The sequence below is a fragment of the Phyllobates terribilis genome, unplaced genomic scaffold (genome assembly GCF_046119375.1).
Source record: "Phyllobates terribilis strain yellow unplaced genomic scaffold, ASM4611937v1 Scaffold_47__1_contigs__length_9908305, whole genome shotgun sequence".
NCBI classification, from domain to species: Eukaryota; Metazoa; Chordata; class Amphibia; order Anura; family Dendrobatidae; genus Phyllobates; species Phyllobates terribilis.
In genome coordinates this window covers 4,399,147-4,418,497 of record NW_027362807.1, presented here as the reverse complement: position 1 = coordinate 4,418,497, position 19,351 = coordinate 4,399,147, and the positions used below count along the sequence as shown (strand labels likewise).

The 19,351-nt window shown below is 47.5% G+C and overlaps 1 protein-coding gene across 1 annotated transcript in view; it reads right to left on the bottom strand.

The window, feature by feature from the left end:
* Window positions 1-669: 669 nt before the first annotated feature.
* Window positions 670-19,351, bottom strand: part of LOC141191574 (uncharacterized) — a 32,910-nt gene continuing 14,228 nt past the window's right edge. Inside the window, exons 2-7 of the mRNA XM_073661503.1 lie at window positions 11,908-12,057; window positions 11,599-11,778; window positions 11,393-11,516; window positions 11,212-11,309; window positions 10,945-11,035; window positions 670-1,523 (exon numbers count right to left, since the gene is read on the bottom strand). Of these exons, the coding sequence (XP_073517604.1) occupies window positions 1,219-1,523; window positions 10,945-11,035; window positions 11,212-11,309; window positions 11,393-11,516; window positions 11,599-11,778; window positions 11,908-11,985 (876 nt within the window). The 5' untranslated portion in view covers window positions 11,986-12,057 and the 3' untranslated portion in view covers window positions 670-1,218. The remainder of the gene's footprint in view (window positions 1,524-10,944; window positions 11,036-11,211; window positions 11,310-11,392; window positions 11,517-11,598; window positions 11,779-11,907; window positions 12,058-19,351) is intronic.

Here is a 19,351-nt window from a genome sequence, read left to right as displayed (position 1 = left end):
GAACCTGACACATACAATGATACAGTCATCCCCCCGATCCTTTCATAGCGCTATTGTATAATGTCCCAGCAGTGTCACCTCTCCAGTCAGCAGCTCAGTCATCTTGTAGGTGAGTTCTAGGATCTTCTGGTCATTGATGTCCTCATGTATCAGGGGGTGAGGTGGAGGTCCTGTGATTGGGCTCAGGGGTCTTCCCCATCCCTCAGACACATGGACCTGACAGCACTCACTAGAGGTCTTCTTCACTACTGTGTAATCCTGGTTATGGAGAGACACATTAATAAATCTCACTACAGACATTTCCAGAGTCCTCACCTCTCCAGTTCTGTCCATCTGTTATTCCCATAGATAATAATGATGTAATGTGACATCATCAGAATCTCTCACCTCTCCAGTAAGACGGAAGAGGATCTCTAGGGTGAGGTGTAATATCCTCTCTGCCATCTTGTCTCTGTCCATATCCATCTTTGATGGGTCCATAAGGAAAATTCTTTTTAATAGATCTTCACTGAGAGGATCTGATATTGTAGGGACCTGAATGAGAAGATGATGAGCCGATGTAACATCATAAAAATCCTGTGTAATAATACAATTACTGGAGATAATACGGGGAAACATATGAGGAGATTTATTATTTTACAGTATTTAGTTTTCTTCTTTACATCTAGTAATAAAACCTTTATATATTTTAGGCCACAGACAACAAGCAGTTTCTTCCTTGGAGTCTGCAGCTGAACACGTTTCTCATAGACTCATCTTCCATAGTGCTAATTCTCGTCTCATTTACCGACACTGCAATCGGCATTAGCAATACTGCAGGAGATATTCATTACACGTGACATGAGAAATAACTACTTCATGAGGAGGACGACATCTTTATCTTCTACTGCGGCTCTTGAAACATATTTAACCAGAGTTCTTTACTGACTACATCTCCACCGGTTGTTTATATGAATGTTTCCCGTCTTCCCCGGACTGTAATCTTCTATCAAGTGGCATCTCATGTCTTAACAGAAAAAAGGCTTCTCCCCTGTGTGAGTTTTCTGATGTCTGATAAAACTTGATTTCTCTGTAAAACATTTTCCACTTTCTGAACAAGAAAATGGCTTCTCCCCTGTGTGAATTCTCTGGTGATTAACAAGATTTGATTTCTGGTTAAAAAATTTCCCACACTTGAAACAAAAAAATCTATTCTTTGCTGTGTGAATGCTTTGATATTTAAGAAAAAACTTTTTCGAGGGAAAAACTATTTCCATATTCTGAACATGAAAATGGCTTCTTTGCTTTAGGAGCAATTTGTTTTTTAATGCTTATTTTGTGACTTTGATTTTCCTTAGTAGTCGGTAATGAATCAGAAGACAGAACCTGTTTCAAAGGATCAGATGACAGATCTTTGCTGTGAAGGGATGATGGTATATCTGGAGTAATGGCATTCACTTCAATTGTATCTTGTGTGATCTCAAGATCATCTGATTTAAAAATTGAAGATGTCGGCTGTCCCTCTGATCTCCTGGTACAGTCATCTGCCAAGAATAAAACCAATTATTATCTTTTTAATAAAAAAATCCTTGAATTTTATATTTTTGAACATTTCTAATTAAACTCTCCGTAAAAATGTACTTTATGTAAAAAGGAGATTTTTGTGTACTCACCGTAAAATCTCTTTCTCTTAGCCTCTAATTGGGGGACACAGGACCTTGGGTGTTATGTGCTGTCCACTATGCATAATCTGAAAAAGATTAACCGTGGCTCCTCCTCTGCAGCATACACCCCTGGACGGCATCAGCCTTCTCCAGTTTGTGCAAAAGCAGTAGGAGGAACGTAACATGGATAACATAACCATGCCTATAAGAAGGCAACTATGTACGAGCTCAAGGGAAAAACAATATGAGAACTCAACATAACAACGGCCCGGAACGGACAACAGGGTGGGAGCTGTGTCCCCCAATTAGAGATTTTACGGTGAGTACACAAAAATCTACTTTACTCTGTCGCCTCATTGGGGGACACAGGACCTTGGGACGTCCCAAAGCAGTCCCTGGGTGGGAAGCAATGGACGAATATTGTGTAGACGGGCGCCGCCTGCAGAACACATCTGCCCAGGCTCGCATCTGCTGAGGACTGGGTATGAACCCTGTAGTGTTTGGTAAACGTGTGTAGGCTAGTCCAGGTGGCTGCCTTACACACTTGTTGTGCCGAATGGCCCAGGAGGCCCCTACCGCACGTGTGCCATAATACCTGCTGGAAGAGGAAAATTTTTGAGGCGGTAGGTCTCTTGTATGGTGGATTTGATCCACCTGGCAAGGGTAGCTTTGGAAGCTGGCAGACCCTTGCTGCCGCCTTCCAGAAGAAGGAAAAGAGAATCAGAATTCCGGAAGGGCGCAGTCCTAGACACATAGATACGCAATGCCCTGACAAGGTCAAGCGTATGCAGAGCCTTCTCCACTCTATGAACCGGGACCGGACAGAAGGATGGCAGTGAAATTTTCTCATTGAGGTGGAAGTTGGATACAACCTTCGGGAGGAAGGATGGGACCGTACGGAGGACTACCTTGTCCTGGTGAAAAGCCAGGGAGGCCGTCTGCAGGAGAGTGCTGTCAGTTCAGACACCCTGCGTAGCGAGGTGATTGCCACCAGGAAAACCACTTTCTGGGATAGAAGGCGGAGTGGGACTTCCCTAAGGGGTTCAAAAGGGTGTTTCCTGCAATGCTGTCAGCACCAGGTTGAGGTCCCACGTTTCTAGTGGTCGTCTGTAGGGGGGAACCAATTGGGAAACCCCCTGAAGAAATGTCCTTACTTGCGGCTTGTTAGCGATGCACCTCTGAGAAAGCACTGAGAGAGTTGACACCTGGCTCTTAAGGGAGGCCAGGGACAGTCTGGCCTCCAGACATGATTGGAGAAACCCAAGTACCCTGGGGAGGGAATAAGGGAATGGGATTTGGCCACGAGAGATTCGCACCAGGTAAAGAAGGCTTTCCAGGTACAGTAATAAATCTTAGCAGAGGTTGGCTTCTGTGCCCTGAACATGGTTCCAATGACTTCCGGCGAGAACCCTGACTGGGTTAGAACCCAGGTCTCAATAGCCAAGCCGTCAAATTGAGGGCCTCTGAGTTCTGGTGGTAGAACGGGCCTTGTGACAGAAGATCGGGGTGGTCGGGGAGACGCCAGGGGACGTCTGCTGTGAGCTGTATGATGTCGGCGTACCATGTACGTCTGGGCCAGTCCAGTGTGATTAGGATGGTTGGAATTCCCTCTTGCTTGATCTTCCTCACCACTCTGGATATCAGGGTAAGAGGTGGAAAAATGTACAGGAACTGGAACTGGGTCCAGTCCTGAACCAGGGCGTCCGCTCCTAGCGCCTGCGGATTGTGTGTTCTGGCCATGAAGTTGGAGACCTTGGCATTGAAGTGGGATGCCATTAGGTCCACGTCTGGAGTCCCCCAGCGATGGCAGATCTGTCAAAAAACTTCGGGATGGAGAGACCACTCTCCTGAGTCCATTCCTTGCCACACCCGGAATGTGGACCGCAGAGAGAGCCGAACCTGTGTCTTCCGCCCAGTGGAGAATGTGTGTCACTTCTCGCATCGCCTTGGCACTGCGGGTCCCCCCTTGGTGATTCACATATGCCACAGCCGTGGCATTGTCCGACTGTATTCTGATGTGAGAGGCTGCCAGTAAGTGATGGAAGGCTCTCAATGCCAGGAGGATGGCACGAATTTACAAGATGTTGATGGGCATGGTCGCTTCCGCTGGGGACCACTTGCCCTGTGCTCTGTGGTGTAGGTGTACCGCACCCCAACCCGTCAGGCTCGCTTCGGTGGTCAGAACCTTCCATTGACCAGTGAGAAAGGATTTCCCCTTTGTTAGTGAGGTTGGGTTGAGCCACCAGTGGAGGGACCTCCTGGTTGACGACGTCAGCTGGAACTCCCTGTCGAGAGAAAGAGGGTTCCTGTCCCATGACTTGAGGATGGCTAGTTGGAGAGGCCTGAGGTGAAGCTGGGCAAATGGGACCGCTTCTATTGCCGCCACCATCCTGCCAAGGACTCTCATGGCAAACCGGAGAGATCAAGGGGGTTTGCTGAGGAGGGTGCGAACTCCTAGACAGAGAGGCAGTGCCTTGTCCTTGGAAAGGAGCACTAGACCCCTTAAGGTACTGAATAGCATTCCCAGGAAGGTCAGAGACTGACTCGGGGTTGGTGATGACTTTTGTAGGTTGACTAACCAGCCCAGGCAACTCAGAGTGTCGATTGTGATTGAGACACTGAGCTCGCAGTCCTTGAAGGTGGGAGCCTTGATATGGAGATCGTCCAGGTATGGAACGACTACTATGCCTCTGGAGTGCAGGACGTCCATGGTGGCTGCCTTGACTTTGGTAAACACTCTGGGAGCCGTGGCGAGTCCGAAAGGGAGAGCCACGAACTGGTAGTGGTCCTGGTCGATTGCGAGCCTGAGAAATCTCTGATGGGCGGGCGCAATTGGTATATGCAGGTATGCGTCTTGTATGTCTATGGAGGCGAGAAATTCTCCCTTTTCCATAGACGCAATGATGGACCGAAGGGACTTCATGCGGAAGTGACGTACCCGTACATATTTGTTGAGCTGCTTTAGGTCCAGTATGGGCCGTATGCCGCCTCCTTTATTGGGGACTACGAATAAATTGGAGTAGAACCCTCGGAAGCGCTCGGCCGCGGGGACCGGTACTATGACTCCAGCTTGAAGAAGCGAGAAGACCGCTTGGCGGAAGGCACGAGCCTTGTGTGGCGGTTTTGGGGGAACAGAAATAAAGAGTCTGTTTGATGGGTTGGAAGTGAACTCTATCTTGTATCCCGAAGACACTAGTTCCCTGACCCACCTGTCTTCTGTAATAGGCAGCCATACTTGATGAGAGAGCAAAAGTCAGCCACCTACAGGTGAGGTGTCTTCTGGAGTCCGTGAGTCATGATGAGGAGAAGGTCTGAGGTTTTCCTCCTTTGGACCTTGACTGGCCTGCTTTTGACTGCCAGGTCTTGTCCGACTTTTGCATCGGCCGCGAGTTGTACCTGCGTGGGAGGCGGTTGTTATTTTGTGCTGGCCGTGAGGCGGACCAGCCCGAAGAGTTCCGAAAGGATCGGAATCGAGTTTGGTTATGCTTATTGTAAGTGCGTTTGGGTTTCAGTTGGGGGAGGAGAGGTACTCTTACTCCCGGTGGCGTTGGATATCATCGTATCCAACTGTTCACCAAAAAGTCGACCACTGCGGTACAGGAGGTGCGTAAGGGACTTCTTTGAGGCTGCGTCTGCTTTCCATTCCCGCAGCCAGAGGATACGCCGAATCGTGATGGCGTTTGATGCTATCCCCGCTGCACCCCTTGCATAATCCAGAGCTGCATGAAGCATGTAATCTGCTACAACTGCTATTTGAACCGCTTGGTCCGACAGCTCAGGAACAGATACTGGGAGGCCAGCTTGTAAATTTTGGGCCCAAGCCAGGATGTCCTTGGCAACCCAAACTGAAGCGAACGCGGGAGCCAGGGAGGCCCCTGCGGCCTCGAAAATTTAACGAGCCATGCGTTCTACCTGCCGGTCTGCTGCGTCCCTGAGGATTGAGCTATCTGGCAGTGAAAGGAGTGACTGTGCTGCTAGCCTAGAGACTGGGGGATCCACTTTGGGTGGATCTGTCCATTCCTTGGTGGTCTCCTGTGGGAAGGGGTACCGCGCTTCCAGATATTTGCGATTGGTAAACTTCTTCTCAGGCTGTGAGAACTGCTTTTTAAGGATCGACAAACTCTGGGTGGTCAAAAAAGACCTTAGGCGGCTTCAGAACTCCTTCAAATAAAATCTTGTTGTGGTGCCTCTGGGGGCGGATCAGAAATGTCCAGCACCTGATGGATGGACGAGATTAATACCTCAACTAGCGCTGTATTGCTAGGGGGAACTGGGATCAGGGACCCTTCAGTTTCCTTGTCTGAGTCGGAATCACAGATGCCTTCCGAATCCTGTGTATCGCTAAGGTGTCTCCTGCTGGGTGAACCAGGGTGGAGGCCTTCTCTGGTCGGGGATCGCTGCGGAGAACTGTATTGTATGTCCCTGGTAGGGGACGGTCTAGATGATCTGGAACTATGGTATGTCTCCCTAGAAGGGGATGACCGTGTGCTATGGGATGACGCAGATGAACGTGACCTGTGGGTCCGCTTGTGTCCTGACCTAGACGTGGATGTGCCCGGGTCGACATGTCCCTGAGTCGAGCTTTCCCTTTGCTGGGTAGCGTTCATAGCCGAGGCATGACTTTGCAGAGCCTGAAGCAATGTGGAAGTTAGGTTATCTATAGACTGTGTCATAGATTGCGACATCTGAGTGACCCATTACAGCATGGCATTAGACACCGAAGCATTGGCAGGGGCTTCTTGGGGCTCTGGCACAGTAGCCTGGATGCAGTCCTGGCAGTGCGGATACATGCTGCCGCTGGGGAGAGTATTGCTGCAGGCTGTACAGAGTGCATAATAGCAGTCCTGCCTGGTTCTCTTGGACCTTGAGCCCGGCATAGTGCACTGGGGTGGCTATGCAGAGGGCCCTACAGGGGAGGCTATGCAGAGGAGCCTATAAGGAATAATGGACTCACAGCCGAGGAAGAACTCCAGCTGTGATCTTATCCCACCAGTGTGCCCCTAGGTCCAGCGCCGAAGATCCGCAGTCCTGTGCCCCCCAGAGACTGGCTATGTCCCTTATTCTGCAGCAGATAATGGTCGCCGGAGTAAAGTTAAGAAAGAAGGGGGGCGGAGAGCTGAAAGGGCGGCAGAACTGTGTAAAATAGCGCCCTTTCAGTCTCGATCCGCCCCCTCTATGACACTGTAAAGTGTAATATTTGTCATCGGGGGGGCGGGCCGGGGAGAGGAGGTGGTGGCTTCGGCTAGGCCGAAGCCGCAGCCTAAATTAGGTGCCTGATGCCCAAAGGGACTCCAGGCCGGCGTGGAAGTCCGGGAGGGGGCCGGATCTGAACCGGACCTCCCCAGATTTAAAGGCAGGGTAGCGGTGGGGTAGAAGCGAAAGGGGGTGGGGCCCTGTGAACCTGTGAAGAGTCCCCCTGAGGCACCATAGAACTTGTGCTGCCGCAGAAACAGGGCGCAGGAAGGCCTGTGCCTCTGTTGTATCATGCCTGCCTGCGCTCCCCCGGCCCCGACAGGAACCCGCAGCAGGGCTGGGGTCCTTGGTACCTGTACAGGCCCTACCTGAGGCGTTTCAACCTAATACCCCCAGGGGCTGTCACTATCAGGGGGGTATATCCTCGCCTCGACCTCACACAGAAACCGAAAGGAACTGGGGAAGGAGGGGGGTCTCGTCTTCGAACCAGCACACGAGGGGCTGGGGAAGGAGCGATATGGGGAATAGCCATTTCGACTTCAACCGTGCACCCTGTAACAAGGGGCCGAGGAAGGAGCCATGCCGGGAGTCTCGCACTAGACCCACTTTTCTTCATCTGTAATCCCATCAGTGAAAACAGAGTAAAGGTTTTAGGTGTGCCTCCTATGCGACGCTAAGCAAAAACTGGAGAAGGCTGATGCCGTTCAGGGGTGTATACTGCAGAGGAGGAGCCACGGTTAATCTTTTCCAGATTATGCATAGTGTCGCCTCCTAGTGGACAGCAGCATAACACCCAAGGTCCTGTGTGTCCCCCAATGAGGCAACAGAGTAAGTATCATTATTTACCAAGAAAACATATCACAGAAAAAAATCAGCCTTACCAACACCAAATCAGATAACAAATGCACTAGCATTTTCGTGTTGGTTGGGTGTACTGAGGTGTCTGTGCATGTGGGGTGCACTTATATAGTGCTGGACAGCCGCCCTGATCTAATAGTATGGGCATCATCACTATCCTAAGCCAGACACTGTGCATCACACTTACCTGTGTGACTGGCGTCCTATGCAAGCTTCATCTGTGTGCATCTTTAATACTAGGCAACCATCCTCTCCATGAATTGGTCGGTTTGTGAGTGGTTGCTCCATCAGTATTTTGCACCTGCGCTGCCCCCACCTTTATCATGGGGGTCTGCGGCATCCTGCTAGTGCATTTGTTATATGATTTGGTGTTGGTAAGGCTGTATCTTTTTCTGTGATTTTTTTTTTTATTTTGCCCTATGTTAGCCGTCATTATTCACCAAGACAATAACAGTTCACAGTCTAATAGAAAACCTCATAGGATGAACCAGTGGATAGTAGTGTTCAACTGTTTGTTAATTCTGCCTCCCAAATATGGAATAAAAAGCCACCAAACAATGTTATGTAGGTGAAATAATACCAATAAAAACTTCTACTCATCTCACAAAAAACAAGTCCCCACTCAGGTCCATCATCTGTCAATGGAAAACCAGAGGTTTCCACATTATTAGTGGCTCAAAGGCTTTTGAAAAGCAACATGGCTTCCATAACCCAATCCAGCAATATCCGCTTTCCCAAAGTCTAATCTCCCCCCCTCTTCTGAGCCTTGCAGTGCGCCCAAACCACATTCAGCATCCATGTATTTGGCATTACTATAGTGAGAAGAACCCACTTAATTGATGGTGTGTGTCTCCTGGAGCACAATCTGGGCACTATGTGTTGGGTAATGAAATTATATATTTGTAATTTTCACTCTCCAACATCCACTGCGTGCTAATTTCCAGAAAGTGACTGTGAAGTCAAAATAGTCACTACTCCTATAGATTATTTCACTGAGGGTTATAATTTCCAAAATGGAGTCACTTTATGGGGATTTCTACTGCTCTGGTTTTCTGCAATTTGGTCACATTAGGGCTTCTGCAAATGGTGGGTCTCATCTCCTCTGGGATCTGCTCCTGCGACGTCTGTTTCTCTCGCCAGGAGCCGCCTTATTCATCCTGCAGGTGGCGCTGGTGATGGAGGAGACGTCAGAACCAGAAGTTCTGGGCGGCGCAGGCTCTTCGCAGCCACTAAGATTAGGGAGCCTGGGACCAGTAGTACCATCCAGTCTGGCAGTATGGTGTGTGTGTGCTGTCCAGCTGGAGTAATCTGCTCCCTGCTTCAGCCAACTGGAAAACACCGCACCCTACTAAAGCTGGAAGCATATTGCCGGAAGCTGCCAGATACAGCCTTGTTCTCCTCTGGTTCAGTCCTCTGTGCTCAGCTCCCGGCTTGTGTATTTGATTCCTGTTGTGACCTCGGCCCGTTTACTGACTACTCTTGTGTCTTCTGATTTTGTATTTTCTCTATCCTCTTGGTTCTGACCCGGCTACCTGATTATTCTTCTTCCCATCTCACACCACAGAACAGCAGGTAACACCGTGGCCCAAGCCTAGGGGGTCTCTGTGTAACTCCAGATCCATGTAGAGGGGTTAAAGGATGATGAGCAAGGCAAACCCTGGGATCTGGAAAATGGAGTATATAGCGCCAAGCCTGTTTCTGGTAGCCATCTTTTGAGCTGCCAGGTGACCATGAACAGCGCCCCCAATACATTGTGTCTGCGAACTATTCCAGCAAAATCTGCATTCAAATAGCTAAATGTCGCTCCTTCCCTTCTTAACCTGCCATGTGCCCAGACAGTAGTGTACAACCGTATATAGGGGATTGTCGGATTCAAGAGAAGTTGGAATATTATTTGTAAGGTCCATTTGTTTCCTATTATCCTTTGTGAAGAATTCCAAAGTTATCACCACATAAAGTGACACACGTCAGATTTGAAGAATGGGCCCAGATAGGAACACAAAACTGGCTGCAGGAAGGGGTTAAATCAGAGTATTTTGGGCACTAACTACTATAGTCAAAAACTGTGAGTAACAATAACACATCTACTGAAATGATCAAACTCAACAGTCTCCATCAGTAAGTAGTGAGTAACTAGTGGTGAAACCTCTCTGGGGTAATTAGAGTATGGGGCTCGGTGGCTCTTGGCAATCTAAACTATCGTAAGGGACAATATTTTCTGTCAGATGAGTTTCAAGAAGAAATATTAGACTTCAAAGAGAACTTTTATAATAGTGCAGAGATGAAGCGTCTTAAATTTAGCTTAAAGATTAGTGATGAGCGAGTATGTTCTGTTAACCCTTTCGGCGAGCATGCTCGGGTGCTCGCCGAGTATCTTCAGTGGTGCTCGGGCGTTATGTTTTCATCACTCAGTGCTCATGATTTGCGACAGTTTGACAGCTTTAATACATGTGAGGAATGCCTAAGAAACAGTCATTCTTCACATGTATTCAAGCTGTCAAACAGTCACAAATCATGAGCACTGAGTGACGAAAACATAACGCCCGAGCACAGCTGAAGATACTCGGGAAAACACCCGAGCATGCTCGTAAAGCTCGAGTAACGAGCATTCTCGCTCATCACTATTAAAGATATATCATGGCACAGGAGTAATTTTTTTTTGTTTAGTTTATCACAATCTGGTTTGAAGTTAGTCAGTTTTAACAGAAATTGAAAAGTCAGGATAAAGGGAAACTCTGTTGTTATTGTACAGAAATTCACACTTGGCCGTCACTGCACATTTAATGTTGTCGATCATAAAAGTGAAGTTTGGCCAGAAAGACTGGACCTGGTCTTGTAGGGACCATATGAGGACATTCAGCAGCACAGAAGGGAGAGAAGGTAGATTCATCCAATAAGATATCAGGGTTCTAGGAAGCCAACACCATCATTACCCTCCGCTTTCTCTTACAGGACCATCATAATATTTTTCTTCAAGTGATTTTCTGGCTTTGTGGTTTACAGATCTGGGCAGGTAACGTCTCCTAATCACAGGGAGTAGGTAGATCCTCCAGGTTGTAAGTTCTATGGAAAAGGGTTTCAATGCCCAAAATCATTTGAACAGTTTTGGGTGGGGGAGAATGTTGTGGTCTAGAGGCAAAATGGTGATCACACGATTGTGATACGGCCGGACTACACAACCGATAAAGCAGCCACAGCTGGTGACTGAGAAGAATCTGTGACTTCTCTGCATTTAGTGGTCAGTACTCACCTGGGTAGTGATATGTAGGAATCTCCTCTTTACACCACTCATCACCCCTTACATATGTCTCTGTAGTATTAATATGGGTCAGATCTTCACCCTGAAACAAATATTGTAAAAGTCACAGACAGATGGAGAAGTCACATCTATGATCGGCTCTAATCCTGCCATCTCCACCGCATATAATACTGGTGGATAAAACAAGACTGAACACAAGACCTTCACAGCCGTCTACACATCATAGAGGAGATCTCATGACATCTTCTCTGCATCTACCTGATGATCCTGAGGAACATTGGGATCTTCTTGTTTACAGTCCTGTGGAAGAAGAGGATGGGGACATCGCTCTGGTGTTGTCCTCTTACTGGATAGATCTGGAGGAAACACATACAGGGACTGAATTCATTCTTTACATACAGATAATTATAGGCCATGTGTGTTCAGTCCTGTCTATTACCTGGTGATGTGAGGGGCTGGGGAACCTCCATCATGACGTCCTTGTACAGATCTTTGTGTCCTTCTAAATACTCCCACTCCTCCATGGAGAAATAGACAGCGACAACCTGACACCTTATGGGAACCTGACACATACAATGATACCGTCATCCCCCGATCCCTTCATAGTGCTATTGTATAATGTCCCAGCATTCCCAGCAGTGTCACCTCTCCAGTCAGCAGCTCAATCATTTTGTAGGTGAGATCTAGGATCTTCTGGTCATTGATGTCCTCATGTATCAGGGGGTGAGATGATGGCCCTGAGTTTGGGCTGAGGGGTCTTTCCCATCCCTCAGACACATGGACCTGACAGCGCTCACTAGAGGTCTTCTTCACTACTGTGTAATCCTGGTTATGGAGAGAGACATTAATAAATCTCAGTACAGACATTTTCAGAGTCCTCACCTCTCCAGTTCTGCCCATCTGTTATTCCCATAGATAAGAATGATGTAATGTGACGTCATCAGAATCTCTCACCTCTCCAGTAAGCCGGAAGAGGATCTCTAGGGTGAGGTGTAATATCCTCTCCGCCATCTTGTCTCTATCCATATCCATCTTTCATGGGTTCATAAGGAAAATTCTCTTAAATAGAAGATCTTCACTGAGAGGATCCGATATTGTAAGGACCTGAATGAGAAGAAGATGAGCAGATGTAACGTCATAAAAATCCTGTGTGATAATACAATTACTGGAGATAATAAGGGGAAACATATGAGGAGATTTATTATTTTACAGTATTTAGTTTTCTGCTTTACATCTACTAATAAAAACGATATATTTTAGGCCACAGACAACAAGCAGTTTCTTCCTTGGAGTCTGTAGCTGAACACGTTTCTCAAAGACTCATCTTCCATAACGCTAATTCTCGTCTCATTTACCGACACTGCAATCGGCATTAGCAATACTGCAGGAGATATTCATTACACGTAACATGAGAAATAACTACTTCATGATGAGGACGACATTCATCTTCTACTACGGCTCTAGAAACATATTTAGCCAGATTTCTTCACTGACTACATCTCCACCAGCCGTCTATATGAATGTTTCCCGTCTTCCCCGGACTGTAATCTTCTATCACGTTAGATCTCATGTCTAATTCACACACAGAAGTTTGAGGCTTTGATACACGGCAAGGTTTTTAATATTATACAGAGTAGGACTATTCCGAATAGGTTCACCTTGCCATGGTAGCTTTCATGCTATTTTTGATAAAAAACAGTGTTGCTAAGAACCCTATTTTATTTAAATGCACTTTTGCTTTTTATTTATTTACAGCAGGGTTTATGATCATTTTTCTTCTTATAGTTTTTTTTCTGATTTATGGCCATAGTAAACATGCATTTATGTGCTGCATGGATACCAACTTATACCAAGCTCAAATTCTGTGTTTTTTCACGGGCACCATAGTGGCCCTGTGGGCTGCTGATATGGATGATACACCCCTAACTATCCAACTATCATATGGTAAAAATCTCGTAGGTCCTGGATTTATTAGTATCTGCATGAAGAATGGGGCTAAGTGAGTATTTATTAAAGGGAATCCACTCCACCGACTACCCCACGGCCAGCAAGCATCAGAATCTTCACTGAATAAAAGCCATTTCACAGCAAACAGACCTCTAATATGAGGCATTCAGGTACAGTACAGACCAAAAGTTTGGACACACCTTCTCATTTATAGATTTTTCTGTATTTTCATGACTATGAAAATTGTACATTCACACTGAAGGCATCAAAACTATGAATTAACACATGTGGAATTATATACTTAGCAAAAAAGTGTGAAACAACTGAAAATATGTCTTATATTCTAGGTTCTTAAAAGTAGCCACCTTTTGCTTTGATGACTTCTTTGCACACTCTTGGCATTCTCTTGATGACCTTCAAGAGGTAGTCATCGGAAATGGTCTGCCAACAATCTTGAAGGAGTTCCCAGAGATGCTTAGCACTTGTTGGCCCTTTTGCCTTCACTCTGCGGTCCAGCTTACCCCAAACCATCTCGATTGGGTTCAGGTCTGGTGACTGTGGAGGCCAGGTCATCTGGCGTAGCACCCCATCACTCTCCTTCTTGGTCAAATAGCCCTTACACAGCCTAGAGGTGTGTTTGGGGTCATTGTCCTGTTGAAAAATAAATGATGGTCCTACTAAAAACAAACCGGATGGAACAGCATGCCGCTGCAAGATGCTGTGGTAGCCATGCTGGTTCAGTATTCCTTCAATTTTGAATAAATCCCCAACAGTGTCACCAGCGTCGGGTTCACCTTTTCTGCGTCACACAAAGACACGGTGGTTGGAACCAAAGATCTCAAATTTGGACTCATCAGACCAAAGCACAGATTTCCACTGGTCTAATGTCCATTCCTTGTGTTCTTTAGCCCAAACAAGTCTCTTCTGCTTGTTGCCTGTCCTTAGCAGTGGTTTCCTAGCAGCTATTTTACCATGAAGGCCTGCTGCACAAAGTCTCCTCTTAACAGTTGTTGAAGAGATGTGTCTGCTGCTAGAACTCTGTGTGGCATTGACCTGGTCTCCAATCTGAGCTGCTGTTAACCTGCGATTTCTGAGGCTGGTGACTCGGATAAACTTATCCTCAGAAGCAGAGGTGACTCTTGGTCTTCCTTTCCTGGGGCAGTCCTCATGTGAGCCAGTTTCTTTGTAGCACTTGATGGTTTTTGCAACTGCACTTGGGGACACTTTCAAAGTTTTCCAAATCTTTCGCACTGACTGACCTTCATTTCTTAAAGTAATGATGGCCACTCGTTTTTCTTTACTTAGAATTTGTATTATGGCAAGAAAAAAGCAGCTAACAGTCTATTCAGTAGGAATATCAGCTGTGTATCCACCAGACTTCTGCACAACACAATTGATGGTCCCAACTCCATTTATTAGGCAAGAAATCCCACTTATTAAACCTGACAGGGCACACCTGTGAAGTGAAAACCATTTCCGGTGACTACCTCTTTAAGCTCATCAAGAGAATGCCAAGAGTGTGCAAACCAGTCATCAAAGCAAAAGGTGGCTACTTTGAAGAACCTAGAATATAAGACATATTTCAGTTGTTTCACACTTTTTTTGTTAAGTATATAATTCTACATGTGTTAATTCATAGTTTTGATGCCTTCAATGTGAATGTACAATTTTCATAGTTATGAAAATACAGAAAAATCTTTAAATGAGAAGGTGTGTCCAAACTTTTGGTCTGTACTGTATGTATAGATTCACATTTCTATTACTTGTATGCCAATATTAGAGGTCAGATAAGTCCCAGGGGGTGATAGATTCCCTTTAATCAGCCATGGGGTAATCATAAAACCAGATATGTATCAAAGTATTGTAAGGTGGCTAATGGTTGCGTAGTCGATGGGAGGTATGTGTCACAGAGATGGCTGGTCTCTGTGATGTAACTCGGAGTGTTTCTCTAGGGCACATAAGCACTAAGAGGATCGTTTGGTGCACCTGGGAGATGGGTTACGGGTAGCTAGGAGAGAATGGGCAGGTCCAGCTACCCACATACCTCACCTCTGGGTGTGGTTAAGAGCCTATAAAATGGAGGCTGTTGTTTGGCACATGGTTTGTGTGTTTGGACAGAGAAGGCCTCCTGTGTATGTTTGTCTTCAGACCAAGCCAGGACACTAGACGCTACCCCAGCTTGTGTACCATACAAGCCTGACTGAGCAGAGACCTGCTAAGGACATTTACTTTGTTTGCCTGATCTAAAGGCTATTTGCTTTTCTGTTTGGCTTCTGGGTTTATGAAGCAATAAACCCACATGAACTTTTAAAGGAACATGCCTCCTGTTTTCCTCCCATCGCCACCCAAGTGAGTAAAACCTCTAAAATTGGTGTTAGAGGTGCGAGCAGTGTTCCCAGCAGAGACGCGTGACTGCTACAGGATGGACTGCATGCCCTGGGTGAAGTCTGTCGCAAGCCAGCAAGCATCCCCAACAGGCTGTTAAAGCAGATCCAGCAGCACTAGCAGGAACAATGGCAGCAGATGCAGCTTCTGGCAACCGCCATCCAGGGCATGATGAGTGCTCCAACACCAGGTCCGACTGATGACTCCCATGTCCGGAAGGCGGTATAACGGGCTTTGCAGAAAATGACCCCGGGGGAAGACGTTGAGGCCTTCCTGACGGTGTTTGAAAGGGTCGCCGAGAGGGAGGAATTTCCGCAAGACCAGTGGACAAAGGTACTGGCGCCATACTTGACGGGAGAGCCCCAGAACTACGCCTAGTAGGCTTACTATGATTTTGCTTTGCAGGACACCCTATTTAGCTTTGCATAGTACATCCTATTTAGCTTTGCATAGTACACCCAAAAGGTGTACTATGATTTAGCTTTGCAGGATGCCAAAGAGTATGGCAAGCTAAAAACTGAGATTCTCGCGCGCTTGGGGGTGACAATGACTATCAGGGAACAGCTGGTTCGTATCACCGGAACAAACCACCTCGCTCCCAAATGTTTGATCTGTTGCACCTGGTCCAGAAGTGACTGCAGCTGGAGTCCTCAATGCCTGCGCAGATGGTAGAGTGGATGGTGATGGACCGGTTTGTGCACTCCCTGCCGAGGCCCATACAGCCTTGGGTTGCCCAGGGTGACAAGGTCCAAAGGGACAAGGGAGGTGGTGCCCAAGGTCCTTAAGGGTGATGTTTGCTGGAGGTGCCACGGCCCAGGCCATATAGCCACCTGTTGTCCCCTGACCCTTGAGCCGATGGACTGCAGTATGGGACACAGTTGTTCATATTAAGTTTATCCAGCCAGCAGTGTGAACTGTCCACCCAGCGAGGGGCCACAAGCATGTCCCGTGAAGGTGAACGGATGGGAGGTAACAGCACTACTAGACTCGGGGAGGGAAAAAAGTCGGCGTTCGGTGCATTCATAGTGATGCTAAGGACAACCCATGGCCAGAGTGGACATTGAAACGGCCCACGGTACTGAGTCTCACGAGGTCGGCATCATTCTGGACTTGTTGCACCCTATTATTATAGGCTGGGACTTTTGTATGCTTTGGGATCTGTGGGGGAAGGGTTCTGGGTTCCCTGGCTCAGATAAGAAAACAGTTAATCCTAATGAGGTATCACCACACCCAGAGTCAGACAGGTTTCCCTTTTGTGTCCTTGTGGGGGATGAGGAGGTGGTGCCCCCTGTGTCTGCCATTCCGGAGTTAGGGGTGACCAGCGAGAATTTTGGGTCTGCCAAACATAGGGACCTAGCTCTGAAGGAAGCCTTTAATAATGTCACTGTTATAAATGGGGTTGCACAGGAGCTGAGGGTAACACAAGGTTTCCCCATTTTATGATGAGTGGGGAGTTGTTGTACCAGGTCAAGAAAGTGAGGGAGGAGCGTGCAGAGCAGTTAATAGTGCCGGGCCCGTTTAGACGGAAGGTGTTGGACATGGTCCATTCACATGTCTTGGGGGGACATCTGGGAGTGGAAAAAATACAGGAACAGATCATGCAAAGGTTCTATTGGCCTGGATGTCACCGGGAAATATTTAAGTATTGCAGGTCTTGCCCTACGTGCCAGTTAACCGCCCCCACCTCTCACTTTCAAAGTCCCCTCGTGCCATTGCCCATTATTGAAGTGCAGTTTGAAAGAATTGCTATGGACTTGGTCGGTCCCCTGGTTGAATCTGCTCGTGGGCATCAATATATATATTGGTTATCCTGGTCTATGCCACACGCTATCCTGAAGCGATTCCACTGAGGAACTCCTCCGCAAAGAGTCTAGCCCGTGAGTTGGTCCATGTCTTTTCACGAACAGGCTTACCAAAAGGGAGATACTCACGGAGTTATGCAAAGCCCTTCAAATCTCCCAACTGAGGACTTCAGTATACCATCCTCAGACAGATGGCCTAGTCGAAAGGTTTAACAAGAATCTGAAGAGTATGCTGAGGAAGGCCATAGAAGGGGATGGAAGAGACTGGGACTGTCTCCTACCTTATCGGTTGTTCTCTAACCGAGAGGTTTCACAGGCCTCTACGGGGTTCCCGCCATTCAAACTCCTGTATGGCCTACATTCGCGGGGTTACCTGGATGTCACAAAGGAAACCTGGGAAGCCGAGGTCACGCCCCACAAGAGAGTCATCGAGCACGTTGCTCTGATGCAGGAGAGGATTGCGAAGGTGATGCCCATTGTAAAAGAACATCTCCTCCAGGCACAAGAAGCTCATGCCAGAGTCTACAACCAGTTAGCCAGAGTGAGGCAATTCAATCCAGGAGACCGAGTCCTCGTGCTAATTCCTACGATGGAAAGCAAGTTCTTGGCCAAGTGGCAAGGGCCGTATGAAGTGGTGGAAAAAGTGGGTGAAGTGAACTACAAGGTTCATCAACCGGGACGATGTAAGGCGTACCAGATATACCACGTCAACCTCATCAAGCCGTGGCAAGACAGAGAGGCTGTGGAAGCTCCATGCTTGCTGGGCAAGCCAGAAGGTGACGTTGGAAGAGTCGCAATAGCGGAAACGCTAACGAAGGCCCAGAAACAACAGTGTCGGGAGTTGATACAGAAGAACAGGGATCTGTTCTCGGAATTGCCGGGACGCACAAGTGTCATAGAACACGAGTTTCTGACGGAGCCTCATGTGCGGGTAAACTTGAAGCCCTATCAGATACCTGAGGCCCGACGAGAGTTGATCTCCAAAGAGGTAGCTTGTATGCTGAAGCTCGGTGTCATTGAAGAATCCAAGAGCGATTGGTCAAGCCCGATCGTCTTGGTCCCAAATCCCAATGGTGAGTGGAGATTCTGAAACGACTATCGGAAGTTGAATGAGGTCTCCAAATTTGACGCATATCCCATGCCACGCGTTGATCAGCTGATCGAGAGGCTTGGGCCAGCAAGGCACATAACCACCTTGGATATGACGAAGAGATATTGGCAGATGGAAAGGGAAAAGAAAAAACCAGCTCACCTCCATGAACCAGCTGGGTGTCTCCAGGATCCGTGATCAGCGCTGCTGCTTGCGCTCAGTAGACAGGTAATAGAAATGACGATGATCCAGCTCCACAGACTCCAATGGTAAAAACAAATGTCTTTTATTTAGAATTTTTTTAAAAAAATATCCAGATGGCGATAATGTAACTCCAGCTGGTAGAAGAACAATATTAGAAGGGAAACACAGGGGCACCAAGGAGCGGTGCACTACCAGACCAATATTGGCAGATCCCTATGGCATAGGTAGCCAAAGAGAAGACTGCGTTTTCTACACTTGACGGATGCTTCCAGTATGTCCAGATGCCGTTTGGACTGCAGGGGTCCCCTGCAACCTTCCAGAGAGCCATGGATCGCATCCTTGCATCCCATAAGAAATATGGCGCAACATACCTGGACGATATTATTATCTTCAGTCCAGACTGGGAGAGTCATCTGGAAAAAATCCAGACTGTGTTTGATGCTCTGAGGAAGGTGGGGTTTTCAATAAACCAGAAGAAATGTGGCATGGGGAAAGAAGAAGCCAAGTACCTCGGATATGTAGTGGGTAGAGGCGAGATAAAACCCCAAATTACTAAAGTAGAAGCAATCCAAAATTGGCATAGACTGCTGTCGAAAAAGCAAGACAGAGCCTTCCTGGGAATCGTGGGATACTACAGGAAATTCATCCCAAACTTCACCATGATGGCCGTGTGGCACCCCAGGGGTCTGGTTTCCACAGTAACAGCAATGTTATGTCTGAGAGCAGGTGGGAGGTACTTGGTCAGGGATCCTATGCATGCCACACCTCCTGCCCAGTCCTGGGAGGGGAAGAACTTCCCCTATATAAACCTAGGGCTGAGGCAGGGTTAGTGAGTAGAGAAGAAGTAGAGACAGAGAAGCAGATATAGGAAAAGAACATCAGGAGCTCTGTGGGAGCAGTGCTACAAGGAGTCAGGGGCTGGCAGCTGCAGAGCTCGCCCTGACTGAGAAGTTATCACCGGACCCGGAGT